Here is a 21,535-nt window from a genome sequence, read left to right on the forward strand (position 1 = left end):
TTTTATTTTTATATGCAGATCTCATAAAAACATGTTATCAGAAAATCAGAGCGACATTTCAATCTTTTCATACTCAAAATCAACAATTCATATTTAAGAATCCATTTCATATTCAAAAACACTTTGGCATAACATAACTGAACATTTTCATCTTATCATATCATATCATATACCATGTTTAACCCTCGTGGTAGGGTTGTGCTATACCCGGTGGCCAAACCAGGCAGTATCATGTGGTGAACTTTCCATTTTTCAATCTCGGAACCCCGAGTGTGCACACAGGAAAGAACACGTAAAAATACCACTTTGTTTCCAAAGTGGGTGCACTCATATCATATCATGGTGGTACCAACCATATCACGTGAACAGTATCATCATATCAGAACTATATTCAGAATAGATAAGTATGCCAAAGTTTTATCATATCCATATCATATCAAAACACGTGCAAAACATATTCATATCATTTCTATTTGATCAAAAACAGATCCAAATCATTTCATATCACATGCATAAAAATTTCAATGATATCATATTCGCTCTTTTGCATATTTCAGAAACATGTCAAATATTGCTCATGTCTACACATTTCATGTCAAAAACATTTCTTTTCTCTTTCATACGTATCTCATGAGGGAATGCAAAACATATACTAAGATTGTTTTTCACTTTTTCTTTTTAAAACAACATGCACATTTTTACAAACCAACCTCTGTTCATTTCTTTTTATGTAAATCTAGCATAGGAACCCCGCTTATCTAGACGACTTAACTTTTCCAAAAATTTCCTTAAAAAATGTCGAGTCGACTATAAATCATCACCTATAAAAATAATCACGTAATTTCTGTAAGTTTCCAATAGATCACATATTTCGATATTTAAGCATAAGCTTCTTAAATAACCTATTTTAAATTTCTCAAAACTTAAAATCTTCATAATCCCAAAATACATCATTACTTTCTAAAATCACCAATATCCACCACAACCCACGTCATACACAAAACACCAATATTTAAACCCGAACAGCCAACAAATCTCATAGTCTAAACCAATCATACTAACAACTCCATCACCCAATCCAATCAACCCCGTTACTCCTCGGACTCAGTCCGGCAAAACCAATCAGCAATTAAATACAGTGTAATGTGCTAGTGTAAAAATACATTAAATTCACGAGAATTCTTTGGAAAATACTTACAGTGCTATATAATAATTTTTGGAAGATCACGGAGGCGCAAGAAGTGGAAAAACAACTGCAGAACAGTGTAAAATACACTATGGCCGTGGGTCACAGATACCCACTTTTCAACGGGTGCAAATGAAGACCTGAGATTGATAGGGTAGGGCCTAGGGATGTCGGTGAAGCTAGAGGTGATGATGGTTGGCCGTGGGTGGCGGCGCAAAGGGTGGCTTAAGGCCAAAAATATTCGAAACGGAAATCGAGTTGGATGTGCTTCACCGGTGATGGATCGAAGGTGGGGTTGGATCCAATGGATTACTTGGAGGTCGAGGATGAAGTGGTGAAGAAATGGTGGCCAATGGTGGTGTGACGGCGGCGCAACGACACAAGAGGTGCCGCCGCTTCAATGGGCTCGTGGTGGCTAACGGCGGCGCGGCTGGGGCTGGAAATGGAGGGGTGGCTTCGTCGGCGGTTGGGGAAGACGGTGGGCCGGGCGGTGTCGGTCACCGTCGGCTCACGGCGGCACTGGGAGGGGAAGAAGAATCGGACGGAGGGAGAGAGAAGGCTGGCGTGCGTGCGCAGGAAGGAACCAGGAGAGGAAGAAGAAAAGAAAGAAAAGAAAAGAAGAAAAGAAAAAGGAAGAAAAAGAAATGAGAAAATGTAGGGAAAGAAATGAGGTTCAATCCTCACATCTTGGGTCATAAAAATGATCCAACAGAAACGATTTTAAAACTGCAAGTGAAATAAAATAATTCAAACGCAGTGATTAAATTGAAAATAAATAATTAAACCCAACAATAAGTTAATTTAATTTGAGAAGAAATTTAAACGTATAACAATAATTAATTTAAAGAAAGTACTTTAAAAAAAATAACTTTCATAAACTAAAAGACATAAAAATAGCCTAATTAAAAATCCAATAATTTTAAAACAAGAGAATAAATTTTGAATCAATAAAAATAATTCATTCATTAAAATACATTAAAATACGGAGTGTTACAATCAATCTCTAGAGATCTCCTCCTTTAGCTTCAAAAGATTTTTTATAATTTAATGTAAAATTAAAGAATGATAGATTTCACTTTTCCTTCTTTATGATTTTACGCCCCCATATTTGAGGGCTACGATTGTTAGTCCATGGAATGGTCTCGTTATTTAACTCCAATCTCTCTTTTACCTTGAAGTCATTTTGATAGGAGAGCACTAGCATTTGGCTAATAAATTTAACTAATATCATCAATATTTGGTCTACATTGGATTAGTCAAACTAAAGTCATCCACCTATGAGTTACAGTAAATATATTGCACAAGTCACATATGACTTGAACAGTATCAAAATCATATGTATTTTTTATTATTTTTCACAAGTCATATCATGTATAGATTATTAGATTGTGAAAAGGAAAATACTCTAACTACAAAGAATTTATATAAAAGTAATCTCATAAACTGATATGGCTTGATATAGTTCGTCAGATTATAAAGTTACTTTTATTGTAAAATATAGATCTAACAAATCAAATGAACCAACGTCAATATGCGAGATTATTTTATATAATTGATTTGTAGATGTAGCATTACTCAATAAAAAATAAATGAAAGTGAAAAATGAAAAATAATAATGTTTTATTATTATAGAGAGTGTAATGAATAATCCAATTTAGAGTTCAAGTTTTCAATGATTAGCCTAAAACTAAAAAGTGAAATATTAGCTAAATTTTGACTTTTGGGATAACTAATCGAATATTAGTACTCTAATGCTAGATATATAAGAGTAATATTATTCTAAAATCTCTACACCACATACTACTTACGTAATATGATTTAATTTAAAAGATAAATTTTAAAATTTAAATTTTATAAATTAAATCTTACTGTTTAAATGATGTGAATGATTTGATCTACGTAAAAGATTGATAATAGAATAAATTTAGTTATTAAGTTTGCAGGTCATACCTATAAAAAGTAGATTTTGTTTTTTTGCATCTTAAATTTTTGAGCAGTACATCAGGATGTAGCACGAGATCGGTTTCGAAAAGATTTTTTTTCATTCATTTTTTTTATATTCTTAATTTTTTTTTTAAAAAAAATAAATCACAACTTTACTCAAAAAATATTTTCTTAATCATTAATTAAAAAAAAATTATCTCAAATGTCAATCACTCTAACATTTTTCTAAATTTTTTCATTTTTTTAGGAGTGGTGCTATTATATCGTACAGAGTGCACCGCTCAAGATGACCGATAGGGTAAAAATATTTTTTTATTTTTTTGTTCAGATTTTTTTATCATTTTAAAATATTTTTAAAAAATATAAAAAAAAATTAATATATTAATAATGATTTCTTTAATTATTAAATAAAGAAAAAAATTAAAAAAATTAAAATATATAAGGTGTCATGCAGGCAAGACAGGACTACAAATCATCTCTCGTTTTAAGTTTTAACGGTACTAGTACAGCTGCAGACCATGTTTCCGAAAATGATCACGCAGACAAACAAGGCAGGGAAGGATTCTAATCATGCAGACATGTACAAGGCAAGCTTCTTCTTTGATCTTTCTTCGAAAGGAAGTACTATAGCTGCCGTCCAAGACAGAGCACCATCCAAGGAAAATCCTCTTACTGCAGTTACTCATTTCCCTCAGTAGAATAGCTGCAATTTCTCCTTCACACCTGTAGTCCCACCAATTATGGGACTTTCTCTTTGCTGTAATTGTATATAACTCTGTAACCCATTTGTATAAACAGCACTGCAATATAAGTTTTCCTTATTTTCGGACCAATGTCATGATATTAGGTTCTGATACTTGAAAAATTAGGGATCATCATGATATGATGGACACTCTGATGATATCTTTGGATTTCAGAATCCCTTTCCAAATTCATGAGGTTTTACTGGAAGTGGGGGCCTTAAAACCTCATGAATTTCTCAAATATTTTTCTCATTTCTTTGGCCTCAAGTTGATTTGTGATATTGTATAAGCTTCATGAATCATCAAGTTTTGCAATGGAGGCTCTCTTGATCTCATGCATCATCCTTAAAGAATTTATCTAAATATTTGGAGCAGAACATGAAGTTGGTGCATCCCATTATCAGCATGGCAAGAAATGGAAGTGGTCCCGGTAGGGAGTGGAAAGCGAAGTACGAGAAACACATCAACAAACAACAGACTGAGAGTACGTTAAATTATTGTCTTCTGCATTAAAAAATTCATCCAACCACGTTGTTCCTGCGCTTATTTAATTACAAAGCCGACAACAATGGCTGTTCTTCACATCTCTTTCTACCCCCCAATCACAAACTTCGAAAAGAAGCTCTCCAGTCCCATCTCCCCGATTCTCCACCTAAATCCGACAGAGACGATGCTCTCAACTGGGCACTCTCTGTTTTTACCGGTCCTCCCTCCCATCCTCTGTTCATCCCTGCATCCCAACAAAAACCCACAGAAAACTCGTCCTGCTTCCCAGGTATCATCTAATCCCACCAAGAAAATGGCGGCGATAACGCCTGCGGCGACAACGACAAGCTTCGGATTCAAGAATTTGATGGATACATTCACAGTTGATGTGCACAGAGCCGAGAATAGGTTACTGAATGTTCCTTTGATTGCGCCATTCACGATTGCGTCGTCCAGGCTGGAGAGGGTTGAGAATGTGGCAATTAGAATAGAGCTGAGAAATGGGTGTGCCGGCTGGGGTGAGGCTCCGATTTTGCCTTTTGTGACTGCAGAGGATCAGAGCATGGCCATGTCAAAGGCGAAGGAGGCTTGTGAATTTCTAAAGCGGAGTCCGGCGATGACCATGGGCTCTGTGTTGGCGGAGATTGGTGGGATTCTTTCTGGATATGAGCATGCGTCTGTGAGTAAGATTGAAGTTTTATAGTCTTTCTAAAAAGAAAAAAAAAACTTTAGCATTTCTGCAGGTTTTGATTTTCTTGTGGTTTGAGTTGGTAATTGCATTTGTTGATGAAACTGTGTACTTGTTAGAGCATATTTTTTGGGGTTTTATGGATCCGTAGAGATGAATTTATTGATGCTTGATTGATTTTATTTGGATAATAATTTTGTGTGTGTGTTTTTTTTTTTTTTTTTTTTGACCAAGTAAAAATTAACTAAAAGTTAAAACTATGGATTTTGGAATGTTCGGATGATAAAATTTTAGAAATATATGAGAATTTTTTAAATTTGTTTGAGATTAGATTTTAGGAATGGTAGAGAAAAATTTGGACAAAAATACTTTTTAAAATAATTGTATTATTAGAGATTGTGAAAGTTGATAGTTAAAGTTAAAAATGTGTTTGAATAGAGATGAAAGGTTGAAAATTTGAAATAGAAAAGTTTTATGTTTGAGTAATGTTTAGAAATAAAGTTACGAAAGAAGGTGAGAAATGTTGAAAAATTTTGGAAACACCTTGATTGCCAAACATGCACTAGAGATTGTTTTTATGTAATCTTTTGTGGTTAAAGTATTTTCCAAATAGAAAATAAAGAAGAAAGAGAACTTCCATATTTTCTGTACTCAAGACCTTGAAAGAGGCCGCCTTAAAGGCAAATTGTCTATTGAAGAAGGCTTGACAGACACAATTTGTTGGGTCTAATACAACAATTTTATTTGGTCAAGTTGGCTTCAGGAAAACAAGAACTTTGAAACTTAGCTTTCACTTGTTTTATTTTTTATTTTTTTTTAGCAAACAAAATGGAAGGAAACCTGCAAGGGTCTAATACAAGAACCTTGCTTAGTCTAGTTGACTTTTTTTATTTCAGGAATCCAAAAGAAATGAAAGCAAGAACTTTGAAATCTAGTTTCCCTTCTTTTTTTAATTTTATTCTTGGTAACCAAATGGTTCCTTGATGCGTACCTTCTATATGCCAATCATCCATTCTGCTGATTGAAACTGTTAATGTCAAAAATTGCAAGACAGACTGGAATGGAGGAAAGAGTCATCTTCGGCCCACGACTGTAATTCCAGCTTCGATACGGTGTTCTTCGCGTTCATCCATATGATAAATAATAAATAAGTGAATAAAAATAAATAAAGAGAGACACAAGGATTTACGTGATTCGGCGTAATGCCTATGTCCATAGGTTGTTTAGGGGCAAAATTCACTATAATTGCTGCTTTTACAATCTCTTATGGCTCACATATCTCACAATACAATAGGGGAATTTATGAAAGATTCTTTGGAATCGCTATGTGTGGTGGAGCTTGGGCGTAGGGAGCTTTTGTGTAGAGAGCTTGTGGAGAGTCTATGGAGAGTTCATGTGATTTGTGGGGGAATCCCCTCATATATATAGAGGTCCAACTTACCTTGTGAAATCTTTTCCCTGCTAGAAGTTTGAGTCTATTTCCTTTTAGGTGTTTGCATCACTTTCCTCTTAGGAGTCTGCGTATCTTTCCTCTTAGGACTCTGCGTGTCTTTCCTCTTAGGAGTCTTTGTCCACTTTCTTTCAGGAGTCTGTGTGTCTTTCCTCTTAGGAGTCTGTGTTTTTCCTCTTAGGGGTCTCTATGCACTTCCTTTTAGGAGTCTGAATCCACTTATCTCATCTCTTCTTGGTTTTATCTCTTAGCTTGATTTTTGGCCTTATCTCGAGACTAAATTATAGGCTGCTGATTTTACCCCTACAGATGTCCGATATTCTTAAGGGCGAATTGCTGGACAAGAAGGCCTTGAGAATCTTCAAGTCAATAATTTTCATAATAAATTAAAAATTGATCCTTGGTTTCCTATCTGGTCCCCAATTTTCTATTTGTTTCCTGGTTTTCTATTTGTTTTGTGCTATGCGGTGATGAGCTCAGCTTGGAGAGATAGGCGGGAGGTGTACTCGACTGTATTAGGTGTGAGCGTGGAGCTCTACTTTGGCGGGAGATGCACTCAACCGCATTAGGCATGAGCACGGAGCTTGATTTTGAGTTTATTTATTTGTGTAGATGTTTGCCGTGAGAGATCGTTTATTGTCGACAAAGAGTGCATATTTCCATGACTGGTGATTTGTGTGTATTTTTGTGATCGTTTTTGCTTTTGTTGGTAGTGGTGGATTTTCTGCCCGTCGGTGTAAATTTTTGTTGGTATTCTGGTTTTGTTGTTGGTGTTTGTTGGTAGTAACCCGTGCTTAACTGGTCAGGGAGCCTGTCGACCCCCTGGATCTATCTTAGGCGGTTGCTGAGCCCGTCGACTCGTTCCCAAAGGACACCCGCTCGAGGTAGTTGTAAAGCTTGGTAGCTCGTTCTCGAAGGTAACCTGCTCAAGGTCATTGTAGCTCAAGCATAAACACTCAATGTTTGTTGGAGAAGACGTTGTGCTTGTATTGTTGTCCTTGTCAGAGAGGTAGGGCAGTTCAGAGAGTTGCCTACCTGTTACCCGCCTCGGAGGTCGAGCAATCCTTGACCTTTCCTGCCTGTTGGTTGCACCACAAGTATTGACTCAACATTGGTGGCTAACTGTAGAGGTCGGGTAGTCCCTGACCTTTCCTGCCTGTTGATTTGCACCATGAGTTAGACTCGACACTGGTGGCTAACTGTTAAGAGGGTCGCAGGGTCTCCTGACCTCTGCGCCCTTTGGGATTGCACCGTGAGCATATGCTCGACCTTTGGTGGCTAACTGTTGAAAGGGTTGCGGGGTCTTCTGACCTCCACGCCCTTTTTGTTTGCACCGTGGGTGTGTACTCGGCCTTTGGTGGCTAATTGTAGGGGTCGTGGGGTTTTGTGACCTCCACGCTCGTTGATTTGAACCACGAGTGTGTACTCGACCTTTGGTGGCTAACTTATTGGGTGCACCACGAGTGAGTACTCGTCTTTTGGTGGCTGATTGTTGAGAGGGTCACGGGGTCTTCTGACCTCTGCGCCTTTTTTGATTGCACCGCGAGTGTGTACTCAACCTTTTGTCGCTAACTGTAGAGGTCATGAGGTCTTGTGACCTCCACGCCTGTTGATTTGCACCGCGAGTTAGACTTGACATTGGTGGCTAACTGTAAGTTGTGGAGGGAGGTTGAGTTTGACTGCCCTGAGAGGTATTCGCCAAAATCAAATAGGTTAGCATGATACAAATTACAAATTTAAGATTTGTAAACCTGGGCCACTAGAGTGTCGTGAAGGCTGGTGAGACACAGGCGATTTTAGCATTGATGAAGGTCTGGGATGCCTGCGATACCAAACGGTCTATTTTGATGAAGATAAAATAATGCCCGATAGGGGCTTTGTAGGCAGTGTTCCGCGCCGTGATGGTTATTTCTAGCAAAGTATATTCTTGGGGTGCACAACCACTAGATTTCTCGTGGAACCTCAAGGAGTTTTGCGGTGAAAATCTTCCAAAAATCAAATTCGTTAGTAAAAATAAAAAATCAAGTTTGAAAGAGGCAAACCAGAGTAATTTGGTTGCTGCTTTTGATTCCTCTCTGACTAAGGTCATTTACTTCTGGATAATTTTTGCATGGAAAAATTGTTGATGGAAAATTCATGGGTATGGCATGGAAAATACTGTGTATGGCGAGGGACACCCTAGGTGGTGAGCAAAAGGCGAGGGACACCCTTGGTGGTGAGCAACAGGCGAGGAACTGGCCTACTGTGGCGAGTAAATTATTATGGGTGACCAAATCCAACCAGAGTGAAGGGTGGCGAGCAAAATCCAATGGAACAAAGTGTGGCGAGCAAACCATATATAGAAGTCATTGCGGCGAAGAAGACCGTTATGGCGAGAAAACACACTGGCAAACCCCGTGGCGAGCAAACTCACTGGACGACTAACCTGTTCTGGGCAATGCGGTGGGGCAACTCATATAATGCAACTGTGGGTGCTCAACTGGACAGCAACATGGGCACTTGAGGACCTCTCACGATGTTCTTTCGATGGAGCTAGGCAGAGGGTTGTGGCAGTTTCATGGCAGCACGATCATGGTGGTTTCTTCTAAAACGTGGTTGTGGATGTGCTAGGGAGAAGATGTTGCAGTTGCACATCATCACGAATTGTTGCAACTTGCATGGCTCATTGAACAGCGATGGTGGAGAGGAATGACATCCTGGTCGGCAACCATCACGCCGGCAATGAAAGAAGCCGGCGAGCTAGATGACGACTCACATTGACCTCCTCGGCTCACGGTCGCCATGGGAGCTCATACAGAATCGTGCTTGGCGATGTGGGAACGACGAGGAACACTGTGACGCTGGGCGATGAGGAGACGGCAAGGAACTCTGTGACGGCTACGGAAAAGGTGGGGAGGTGCATGGCATGGTCATGGGTGGCTCCACAAGCTCACAGTTGGCTAGGCTGGCAAGCACATTGTGGTGTTGGCATCAGAAAGCTCCTTTCAGTGATGGTGGCAAGAGTTGATGGTGAGGGGCGTCACCGTGGTCGGGAACCGCCATGCCGGCGATAGAAGAAGCGGGCAGGCTGCCTTGTGGTCAAGTTGTTTCCCTCGGGGTGCTCGGCAATGTGCTCCTAGTGTTCGTAAAGCGCACGACATGCACTGTGCGCTACAACAGTGAGGATCGATGGCGGGTGGCACTGTTGTCGTTGGGAACTACTCCACTGATGACAGAAGATGCCGGTGAGAAACCTGGTGGCTAGACTTCAAGGTTGCACCGCAACGTGCTCGCATGGTGCACAACGTGTACAGTGCAGTGCTATGGCGAAGGGCCAGCAAAAGGTATTTCCATCCCAGTATAAACATATGGCGAGGTAGCCGGCTCTGACTTGTACTAGGTAGAGGAAAGGGGGGTGGGCTCTCACGCCTGCCAACGTGAGTCACTGGGTGCACGACTACATGCCTTGCGACCCCTACTGTGCATGGCATGCACAGTGGGTGCCTTACGTGCATGCATCTTCCCCTCACGTGCACAGTGCACGCCATGTATCTCAAAATTTTCTTATTGTAACAATGTTATCCAAAATAATAATGAAAAATAATTATGTATGAGAAGTTGAGAGGAATCTTATCTATTAATTCGGAGACGAGCTCAATGGCAGACGATTCATACTTTTCCCAATTACGGTGCAGAAGATTAGTCGATCCCACAGACGGTACCAACTGTGAATGCCAAAAATTGCACAACAGACCAAAAGAGAGGAAAGAGTCATCCCCTGCCCACGACGGTAGTTCTGGCTTCGATATGGTGCTCTTCGCATTCATCCATATGATAAATAATAAATAAGCGAATAAAAGTAAATAAAGATAGACACAAAGATTTACGTGGTTCGGCATAATACTTACGTCCACGGGTTGTTTGTAGGTGAAATCCACTATAATAGGTGCTTTTACAATCTCTCATGGCTCAAATATCTCACAATACAATAAGAGAATTTAGGGAAGATTATTTGGAGTCGCTATGTGTGGTGGGGCTTGGGCATAAGGAGTTTCTGTGTAGAGAGTTTGTGGAGAGTCTATAGAGAGTTCATGTGATTTGTGGGGAATCCCCTCATATATATAGAGGTCCAACTTGCCTTGTGAAGTTTTTTCCTGTTAGAAATTTGAATCTCTTTCCTTTTAGGTGTCTGCATCCCTTTCCTCTTAGGAGTTTGTGTGTCTTTTCTCTTAGGAGTCAGTGTCCACTTCCTTTTAGGAGTCTGAGTCAACTTGTCCTATCTCTTCTTGGCTTTATATCTTAGCTTGATTTTCGGCCTTGTCTCGAGACTAAATTATAGGCTGCTGATTTGACCCTTATAAAAATAGCTGAAGTGATACAATATGCAGTTTCATGGATTTCATTATACATTCTGGGTTTATTCCCATATCATATGGGAATTGAGCTGCAGATGGTGGTAGTTGTAGGCACTATACATTCATAAATTACTCTTATTGATACTGTAAAATCATCATTTTTTCCAAAAGTTTAGTTGATAGGAAGATGCAGATTCAAGTTAATATTAAGTGAAATCATCACTTGTCCTAAAAGCTTAAACGGATAGGAAGAGTCATATTCATCTTTACTTATGTTGAAGCTTTATGCACGGTTACATTGAAGATTAATAATAGTGAATAGACAAAATTATGTGTTTTCAAGTGCGTTTCTTGTACGATTTCTATGCTTATGGTTTCCCTGCGAAGTTTTGCAACTTCAAAGTATTTTAATATCTCATCAAGTCTCTTCTTCTTGCAATTGAAGGTTAGGGCAGGAGTGGAAATGGCAGTTATAGATGCTGTTGCAACCAGCATAGGCGTACCCTTGTGGAGACTATTTGGGGGAGTTTCAAATACCACAACAACTGACATAACAGTTCCGTTACCATCTCTTGGTGATTCTGTTAATGAAAAAGATAATCTACTATTTTGCTTAATTGTCTCTGCAAGGGATATTGTTTTATTCTCTCTTGCATTGTTGCATACTCGTTTTCTGGGAGAAACCATCCAGTTGGACTTTTGGGTCCATTACTGCTGCTGTAATTAATAGATTTATGTAATTGCAGATTCCAATTGTTTCTCCAGCTGAAGCTGCTGAATTGGCTGCCAAGTATTGCAAGCAAGGGTTCAAGACTTTGAAGCTTAAGGTAGGAAAGAATCTGAAAGCAGATATAGAAGTTCTTCAGGCCATTCGTGGGGCACATCCTGAATGCTTGTTTATCTTGGATGCTAATGAGGGATACAAAGCAAAGGAAGCAATTGAAGTTCTTGACCAATTACATGGTATATATTTGTGTGAAACTTTCAAAAGACATGCAGTTATTGTTCTGTATACTAGCATGTGCATGTGGGGTTGAGGCAAATATAGAGCATATTTTCTTCTTTTTCTTATATATATAAATTCAACATTTCTGCTCCATTGGTGAGTGAAAATTAGGACTATTACTTTTCCTGCAGAAATGGGGGTCACTCCTGCCCTATTCGAACAACCTGTCCATAGAAATGATTGGGAAGGTCTCGGTCATGTTACTCAAATTGCAGAGGACAAATATGGGGTATCTACTGCAGCTGATGAAAGCTGTCGGAGTTTAGATGATGTCAAGAGAATAGTCCAAGAAAAACTTGCAGATGTCATTAACATTAAGCTTGCTAAAGTTGGGGTTGTGGGAGCCCTTGAGATTATTGAGGTGGCAAGGGCATCTGGATTACATATGATGATTGGTGGTATGGTTGAGACTCGACTTGCCATGGGCTTTGCTGGCCATCTTGCTGCTGGCATGGGATGTTTCAAGTAGGTATCACATATATTTTTTCAAGAGTAATATTAGATACAATCCTACAGTGTGCAAGTTCCGCGACTCCCTTTGAAGAAAATAGATAATTCTGAGACCCATGATTTTTTTTTTGTGGGTCCCAGATATACTCACTTTTTCAAGGATCATTTTTTATGTGAATGTTAGATTTACTCATTTTTTTTCAAAATGAGTGTGCGGGACTTGAGTATCCTAAGACTGCAAATATCATTTCTTTATTTTCAAAATAACAATAGTCACAAATGATAATTTACATGTACTTTAGTTTCCATTTGGATTGGTGTATTGAGGTCTCAGTAGTAATTAAATCTGCTGTAACAGGTTCATTGACCTAGATACACCACTTTTACTATCAGAAGATCCAGTTCATGAGGGTTATGAAGGTGATCTCAGCCTGTCTCAAACCTTATAATGTCTACCTTTTGTTTCCTATTTTTTCTCCTGGAAATTTAAAATTATATATGATTGTAAAATTTGGCTATTTTATTGACTTTCAACCAATTTTTTGGCTAGTCTCTGGTGCAGTATACAGGTTCACAAATGCAAGAGGCCACGGTGGTTTTCTTCATTGGGACAATATTGCTTGGTATGTCATCGTTAAACCATTTAAGAGTTTTTTTTTTTTTTTTTTTAAGTGCTATGGATACAAAGAAATTACATAAAAGTAAACTCAATAACTGACGTAGTTTCATGCGATCCGTTATATCTAATTTACGATAAAAATAACTTAACAATCTGATATATTATATCAAGTCATGTAATTTTTTCGATTTACTTTTGTGTAATCTTTTTATAACTAAAGTATTTCTCTAATGGTTATTATTAGACTAGGCCAATCCTAGCATTCCTGGAGAAGAATTCCTTGAACCTTTTGCTCTTGAAATTCCTAGCATTGCCATTTGGTTCAAGCATCTGCTCAATTCATTATTTGTCAGAATTCATATCCCCATCTTTGAGATCATGAATTTCTTTATCAACTAGATTCTTTTACCGTATAAAGATTACAAACAGTAAAACAATGCTATTGCAGTAATCATACTCCTCCATAACTGTGAAAAATCACAACACTGAACCATGGATGAAATTTTCCTGAATCATCTGACTTCTGAGGGTAGAAATTAAAAGAGAACTGCTGGTATTAGATGGTGGAAAAGGAAAAGAGAGGACCAAATTCAATAATGATGAAAGATCTGATTCCAAAATTTAAAAGAGAATTTTAAAACATTGGCTGAAAATTTGCTATCATGGATGTTCTATGCTGTATAGTATATACTTACAACTGAGATATGATTGATTTTTTTTTTCATATGTAATTCATTAATATATATATATATATATATATATATATATATAAGGTTATTATTTTCAGTTTGTCTATGCTAACAATACCGACTTATGTGCAGATACAGAAAATGGCTTCTTCCATCTTTAGTCTGGAACTGATCAGCATAATCTGTAAGACACTGACTGGTCAACAGATAATAATGGAGTAATGATAAATGCACAATTCTTTTATATAATTGTTTTATAATTTTGTTTTAAACTGATGGTATTTTGTAAAACAGAGTTGTATAGATTTTCTGAGAATACCTAGGGTTTGGGTATTCACAGCATATACCCAGGGTTTGGTTACTACTATTCACAATCATATGAAAGGCTCATGCTACTCACAGCATATACTCCTGGGTGCGCTCTCTAATGCAATTGCATTTTTTTTTTTATTTCAAATATATTTTAAACATCATTAAATATTTTTAAAACAATACATAAATTAATTAGTAGTTTCTTTCTTAACCATTAAAAAAAGATTAAAATACATGAGCGGTCAAAAAACCCAAGGGGCAATTGCAAGAGCATTACTTAGTCAGCTCAAAAATTTTAAGCCAAGACAACTCATAAGTATCTATAGCATATATAATTTCGAATAAAAGGGGTTTTGCTTCTATTAATTCAAAAGAATATATTTTCTGTGTTAAATGATTATAATATTTTGCACTCTTTCGATATCTATATATGATTTTATTAAAGAATAACGATATTCATATTTTCATACAACATTTTTTACAACTAAATAATGTGATAATGCGACTTTTTTTGTTTTTTTTGTAAGGTAGAACAAAATCCATTCATTCATAACAGGACATTACAATTTTTTGACCTGAGACATACAGAATACAAGCCAACTATTGCTTTTAAGGCTCCCCAATACACAAAATTTTTTGTGACTGACATGGTCTAGTCTATTGCTATAACTCTTTACAGACAAACAGTCTAAGAGACAGCACTCTGTCCTAAGATAGATTTAACAAATCTCACACTCTATCCTAAGACAAAATTAAAGAATCCCACACTCTGTCTAAGACGGAGCAGAGGACACTCTATAGACAAAAACCCAGGAAACTATGTGTGTTTTTTTTTTTTTTTTTAATTTTAACCTAGAACAAAGGAAACAATAGAAAATGTAAAAGATACATTAGCAAATAGTGAATTACAGTTTGGAAAGCTGTATATCTGCATTTTCAACCTTAGAGGAAATAAAATATGCAAACACCGAAACTGTGGTGGCCGTGACACACGCCACCCTGAAAGTACGAGAGAACGTCAGGTCTGAAAAAAACCGATGGCCTTGGTCCCAGAAAAGCTGCGCATGGCAGCGATAGGGCTTTCCTTGTGGTTGCGTGTGGATGTCATGCACGCACTTTAGGCCGCACGTGTGGTTCACGCGCCACTCTTTTCGACGAGATTCTTCATCCATTTGAAGGATCGGCGCCTTGGGAATCTTGCGGTAGAGTGTGGTGGTCGCTTGGCTCCGGAGAACAACAATCTGCATTTCACCTTATTGTGAACAAAAAATTAAAAAAAAAAAAAACTAGAAAAATAAAAGAAAAACTAGATAGAAAAGGGACGAGGGAGGAAGGGAGGAGGGAGGAAGGAGCTAAAGCTCCAACCCTACTGTAGTCTTTAAAATAATTTAAGAATACCGTACAACTTGATATAATATAAGCTAAATTCTTGGCTTGTGTTAATATGGGCACCCATAAGAGATTTTACTGATCATCTTTAAGAAAAGTTGTGGCATATGTTGAGAATGAGGAACCCATCTTAAACTAGAGATGAATGATACATGTATAATGCTTTTTATTACTATTTATACAACTATGTTTTAAATTGAGTATATTTATGTAAAGAGAAATATTTTAGCTACAAAAGTAAACTCACATAATGACGTAGGTTGATGTGATATGTTAGACTGTAAAGTTACTTTTATCGTAAAGCAGATCTAATGGGTCACATGAAACCACATCATTTTATGGGATTACTTATGGAGTGGGATGGGGCACGAGTTCAAATTTCATTTGGTGTACTAGTCAATTGTTTGCACACCAATATCGAGGGGTGGATTGAGGATCCATGATTTGATGAAGTTCAATTGAGCTCTTTTGAAAATGGGGCCCCTTTGGAAGTCAATAATAGTTTCAAAGTTTGGGGAGTTCGAAGTTGGGGAGCCTTAGGGATGATGGTGCTCAAATGAGATCTGTAGACCATATTGGGTATGCTTGTGGAAACACATTAGAAAATGATAAGAGCCTTTCCTAAGCCATGCAAGTATTAAGGTAGGTAATGGTTCTCAATTCAAGTTTTGGCATGACAAATAGTGCAGTCAACAAAACCTCAAAGAAACATTTCCTAACATTTTTGTGCTTGTAAGTGCAAAAGATGTTTCAGTAGCTGATCTCTTGGTCTTCTCTCGTGGTTCCTCTCAATGAAATATTGATCTCATCAAGGTGGCACAAGATTGAGAGTTGGGAGTTATTTCTGAGTTCATGTTTCGTCTTCGTGGTCTTCTGTGGGGAAGCTTGCTTCCAAAGCCGAAGTGTTGTGTTCCGTGAGAAGAAAATGTGAAGAAGATGTAAAGAAGATGATGAGAGGAAACTGAATTTAAATGAAATACACCGTTTTATTTTTACACATGGTTAGCCGTGTACGTTCCCAGGTGCAAATAGCTTTTTTGTATGGAATATTATTTGGCGGAAGAGTAGTTCTCTTAGAAAACTTTCAACATTCCTCAATTGGCAAGACTTTTTCTTTTGGGTGGTGATGATTCTCCTTTTGTTTTCAAGTGACCAAAATTGTGTACATTGGTGATGAGGATCTTGTCAAAAAGTTAACGAGCATCAGCGTCAAGGCAAGTGTTGATGTTTTAAAAATCGCACAACAAGCCGAAAGGGGGGAAAGTGTTATTTCCGGCCCACTAGGACGACTTGGGCCTTGATCGGTGTTCTTAGGAGCCCCCCAGCAGTGATCCGGTGTGGCTATATGGTGTCGATGTATACATCCACTACGGTGAAATGTGTAGAAAAAAATAAGAGAAAATGAACACATGGGTTTACGTGACTCGACATAATGCCTACGTCCACAGGCATTTGGAAAGGAGAAATCTATTATAATATTCTTGTTTACAGCCTCTCATGGCCTCTCATATCTCTCTGTACAATGGTGATCCTGAATATAAATTTATTGGTGAGAAACCTTTGCTAGAGCTCCCTGTTCCAAGGTTGAAGGAAAAGTCGAAGAGAAAGAAGAAGAATCGAAGAAGAAGAAGATCCCCTGGAAGTCGTCTAGACCCTCCTATTTATTTAATTGCTTTTCCCACGTGCACCCCTATAGAGATAAGGCCAAGCCCATTTCGCGTGTCTGTCCGCACCCCTGATAGTCCCATGCACCACATTTCCTTTTGACCGCCTTGCACTCACATTACCCCTGACAGCCCCACACCCCCATGACTCCGGACTCTTCTTGTCCCCCCTCTTGTCCCCTAGCTTCTAATCTAGGTGGGCTAGGTCTGGCCTTTGGGCCCTAGTGTTTTACCCCCCTTACAGCAAGAATACAATCTGGATTAACACTATAGCCTCTCATTGAAACAACTATAACAAAGAGCTTAGAAAGGAATAGAGCTTGTACAAAACTTATTCATATTGATTTCATCTCCTCAAGACTCGTGGACGTCGGACGTAGTGTTGAACCATGTTAAATTTGTGTCTTTTGTATTTGTCTCATATGTTCTATTTACTGTGCAACCATGGATGTACACCACAAGCATAGCCACCGTCACACCAAAATGTTTAAAATTTATTACTTAGAAGGGTCATGTATTCCTGGACTAGAAATAAAAGGTTAATAAATGTGCTGTGAATCTATTTCTTTCAGTACACAGCTTCTTAAAACTAATGGTTAAGTGGCTTCTCTTTACTCCCTGAGACACCATTCTCTGCAAAAAGTTTCTGCATAGGCATGCCTAAATGATAATTCTGTACCTTAAATTTATCCAGCACACTATAATTAGTTCTATTATTACACATGCTTGACCCTTCAAGATCATGAATACACTTTATTGGATCCAGTTTGATTGAATATAGGACAAGCTAGCACAGCCCATGTCGTGTCTGTTGCAGAAGAGACTGCAGAACTTCAAATCACAGTAAATTAAGCATCTAAATCTATCAGATTGGATGGTAGCATGCAGATTACTATTATTGTTACTACAAATCTTACTGTTCTTGGTGAACTATGAAGGAACTTTTGGTGGCATTCTCAACGGGAGAGGCTAATGGTGGGTGGTTATGACAGTGAAAGTGTGATTGCAGGATCTTTTACAGTGAGCTTTTCAGTGTGTTACCACTCACTGCTAGCAAGGACAAAATCTGACCTGAGTTATTAATGATAGAAACAAGATTTCCAGTCAAATAAGCATGAAGATTAAAAGTTTTGAGTCCCATGATTTCAAGGGCCCACGTAATGATGTGAAGCACTCTAATTTTGACTGAGTGGACCACACTTGCACCAAGAAATTCCAATAATAATTATCCATTTCCACGCTCAAATGATGTTATTTCATCCTGATTCGTATTTTTTTTTTATCCATTTCAATATAAATAATTTGCACCAAACAACAATGTAAAAGTAAAAAATAGATTACGAAAGTGAATGGGATTCTCAGCTCTTGAGAATGCTATGATAATGAAAATGTATACTTTTAGTATATACATCTTGCAAAAGCTACTGCAAATGATATGCACATGAGCAATCACTAGCTTGTTGAAAGAGATGAACATTAAATACGAGAGAAAACAAAAGAAGGATCAAAGAAAAAATGTAAGAAGGGAAATGAAATGAAAAGTATTGTATGTTAAGTTATCAAAATTTCTTTTATTTCTTTTTTAAAGCTGCTAGATTTATATATAAAGATATCTCACAAAAATAAATTTACATACTGACTTATCTTGATGACATTATTTAATAAAAAAATAAAAAAATAATAAAAAAAATAACGAAAAAGTAAGATATTCTTAAGTGTTCTGTGAATAGTAGTAAGAAAAGTAATAAATAAATAATAAATAATAATAATAATAAATAATAATAAAATATTTTAAAAATATTTATATCCAACCTAGACCTAAATCTACTTTAAAAGTAAAAGAAATTTATAATATATCGTACAACATCAAACTTAAATTTATTTTTAACTAAAAATCTAATATTTCACTCTCCTCGGTCTCTTTCCTTCGTCTCTCATCTCCCCGAATCCGCCCTACCAAGCGGATACTTAGAATTCTAGACTCCCTAGACTAGCTTCATTAAACATTGTGCACATCATTAAGACTGGATGAATCCAATGAGATTGAGATCATTTGTCATTAATTATTAGAGGTACTGGATTTTGATTTTGTATGTATTAAAATCCCTGGAGATATCCCTTTATGTAATCCCAAGAAAAAAGTAGAGATAATTGTTGCAAATGTCAAGTACAATGAAAGCTCACCTAACGTACTACAGTCGCCTGCCTACATACAAAGGCAAAATGGCAAATGCTTACAAAACTAGCTATCTACCACTTCCTCTCGCATGTCCATCCCAACAAGTTTCACTCTAAATTAACAAAGTCATCTTGCCACTTTCTTAGCTTTTGACTAAGAATGAAATTTGAGTCTCGATCGTGGGTCCAATTGATTATTTCCTTTATCGAGCTTGCACAACTTATGTATGAATATGATCAGTACGTACTCACATACCATTGCAAATTGACAAGAAAATCAGTACTACTAAATGGTTAGTGTTCTTTTGGCTCTCAGCCAAAACACATTTCTAATTTATTAGAACTAGATCTGTAAGCATGTATATCTTAAGTAGCATAGAAAAATTTTACACGACACGTATCAAATTGAAGGAGTCACTTATATAATTATGGCTATTTCCAAACCTAGTTGTGGCATACACAAGTGATCTGTTAATTTCATTTATTTTCACAACTCATCTCAACTCATCTCATCTTATCTCATTTAATTATTACAATTGTTCAAATCTTTACACAAAATAAAATAAATAATTTAATTTTTTCAAATCTCAAAACAAAAATAATATTAAAAAAATATACTTTAACAATCTTTTATTTAACTTTTAACTTTAATTTTAAATCATCTCATCTCATCTCATCTATAAAAACAAACGAGGCTTAATGTAAGAGTGTTCATTGGTCCTGTCAATTCTAGTTAAAAATGGAGTCAAGGAGTGTTAGGAATGCAGCCAAAGGGTCTCTAGAGAAAACCCATAATATGAAGTTATGCATAAATATAATTCTACTATACACACCTCACTTATTCGTTATTAGGCCGAGACGAATTACATTTATAAAAAAACAAAGTAATCCAACATATTGTATCGTCTCGAATTATTTCGTGATGTGATATTAATTGATTAAAATACTCTTTGTTACGTTAACATGTCAAACATTTGATAGTCACATTTTTTATCGTTGAAGGACGATGATTAAAACGACGAATTTATCGTGCCTTTTTATGCTAGTTGACGTGATAGGCTCTATCATCACCGGTATGTTTAGTGTTTCAAGAACGAGTTGCGCGCTTTAGTTCCATATTCCAATCATCCAGGCACAATTTTGATCAGCCTGAACCACGAACGACTGGAGTGAAATGTTTAAAATGTGAGAACTTTTCTAAAGCAAAGTACTATCTGCATGCACGTACCTTTCTTTTTCTTTTTGTCTTTCCGGCGAAAGAAGTTTTATTGCGAAGGCAATACTCAGCCGGGTACATCATGTGCAGTGTACATATGCAGCATAAGTACTTGTTATTCCACCGGTAGCAGCAGTCCATCTTTTACATGTTCAATCCATTACTACAGAAGGTCGAGCTGGTACAATATAGAATGGCATTACTCATAACATGAGAACTAAGCTGATGATGGTTAGTGAGTTTTTTTTTTTTTTTTTTTTTTTTTTTTTTATATGTCGGGAACTCGTCTAAATTAGCATAATAATTCGAAAGTTTTTCTATACGAAACTTGTTAAATCGTTGGCTTTTTATTAGATAGTGTGACTTCAAAAGATTGTTTGCACTAATGAAATGTTGAAACTTAAATTGTTAGTGATTTAAATCAATCATGATTACATAAGACTCATAGTGTAGGTCAAACAATGATGAGAGCATGCATGCATGTGGCTCCACAATAAGATTAACCACTACTAATAAATGCTTGATCAATTACTGACATCAGTATCACCGAAAGACACCACTGTCGCATGCATGCATTAACGGGTGGGGGGACACCACACTTTCATGTTGCTAAGTGGGGAGAGGTCTAGTCCTCTTAAAACCTGATACTGCCTAATTTTATGAAGTGGTTATTCACAAGAATAAGAAAAGAAAAATAAAATGAAGAAAGCAGCTAACAGAGCTAGCCGTACGTGTGGTATTGGTTTTTGAAGATAACTGAAAAAATATGAGTAGGGGAGACGTATTTATGCATGTTACTAGAGCTGGCTTGGAATCTGGATATATATATGAAATATATGCTTCATTTTCTTATAATAATGGCAGTCGAGTTAGTCTACATACAGTCTCTAAATGGGATCTGCTCATGTAAACTCATCCAGTTATATTTAAAAAAAATTAAAATTACAATAATATCATTTTTAAAATTTTTTTTTTTTTTATTTTCATTTATCAATAGAACTGCACAGAGTCCCTTACTCAGGACTGCAAATAGACTAACTCAATGGCAGTTTGCCTCTTGGTAGGATATGCATCATTTGCTCTATATATGCTAAGATTCCAAGCTGACATTTTAGAGTATATATCCCATATGAACAAGCAAACTGATATGGCATTATACTTTGAGCTCCACCGAAAGATGA

The 21,535-nt window shown here is 37.1% G+C and overlaps 1 protein-coding gene and 1 long non-coding RNA gene across 2 annotated transcripts; one reads left to right on the forward strand and one right to left on the reverse strand.

Moving 5' to 3' along the window:
- Positions 1–669: 669 nt before the first annotated feature.
- On the reverse strand, positions 670–1,247 carry LOC121242629. The gene is made up of 2 exons (XR_005935932.1): positions 1,199–1,247; positions 670–821 (listed from the first exon to the last, which is right to left on the reverse strand). It is a non-coding gene; the product is annotated as an uncharacterized LOC121242629 (long non-coding RNA).
- Positions 1,248–3,669: 2,422 nt separating this feature from the next.
- On the forward strand, positions 3,670–13,893 carry LOC121242634 (L-Ala-D/L-amino acid epimerase-like). Its single transcript, XM_041140547.1, has 7 exons — positions 3,670–5,038; positions 11,277–11,387; positions 11,578–11,794; positions 11,969–12,302; positions 12,646–12,707; positions 12,838–12,910; positions 13,728–13,893. Coding segments are annotated over exons 1-7 (1,395 nt in total). The 5' UTR covers positions 3,670–4,441; the 3' UTR covers positions 13,729–13,893.
- The last annotated feature ends 7,642 nt before the right edge of the window (positions 13,894–21,535 follow it).

Source organism: Juglans microcarpa x Juglans regia, chromosome 8D, assembly GCF_004785595.1.
Source record: "Juglans microcarpa x Juglans regia isolate MS1-56 chromosome 8D, Jm3101_v1.0, whole genome shotgun sequence".
In the NCBI taxonomy this organism is placed as follows: domain Eukaryota; kingdom Viridiplantae; phylum Streptophyta; class Magnoliopsida; order Fagales; family Juglandaceae; genus Juglans; species Juglans microcarpa x Juglans regia.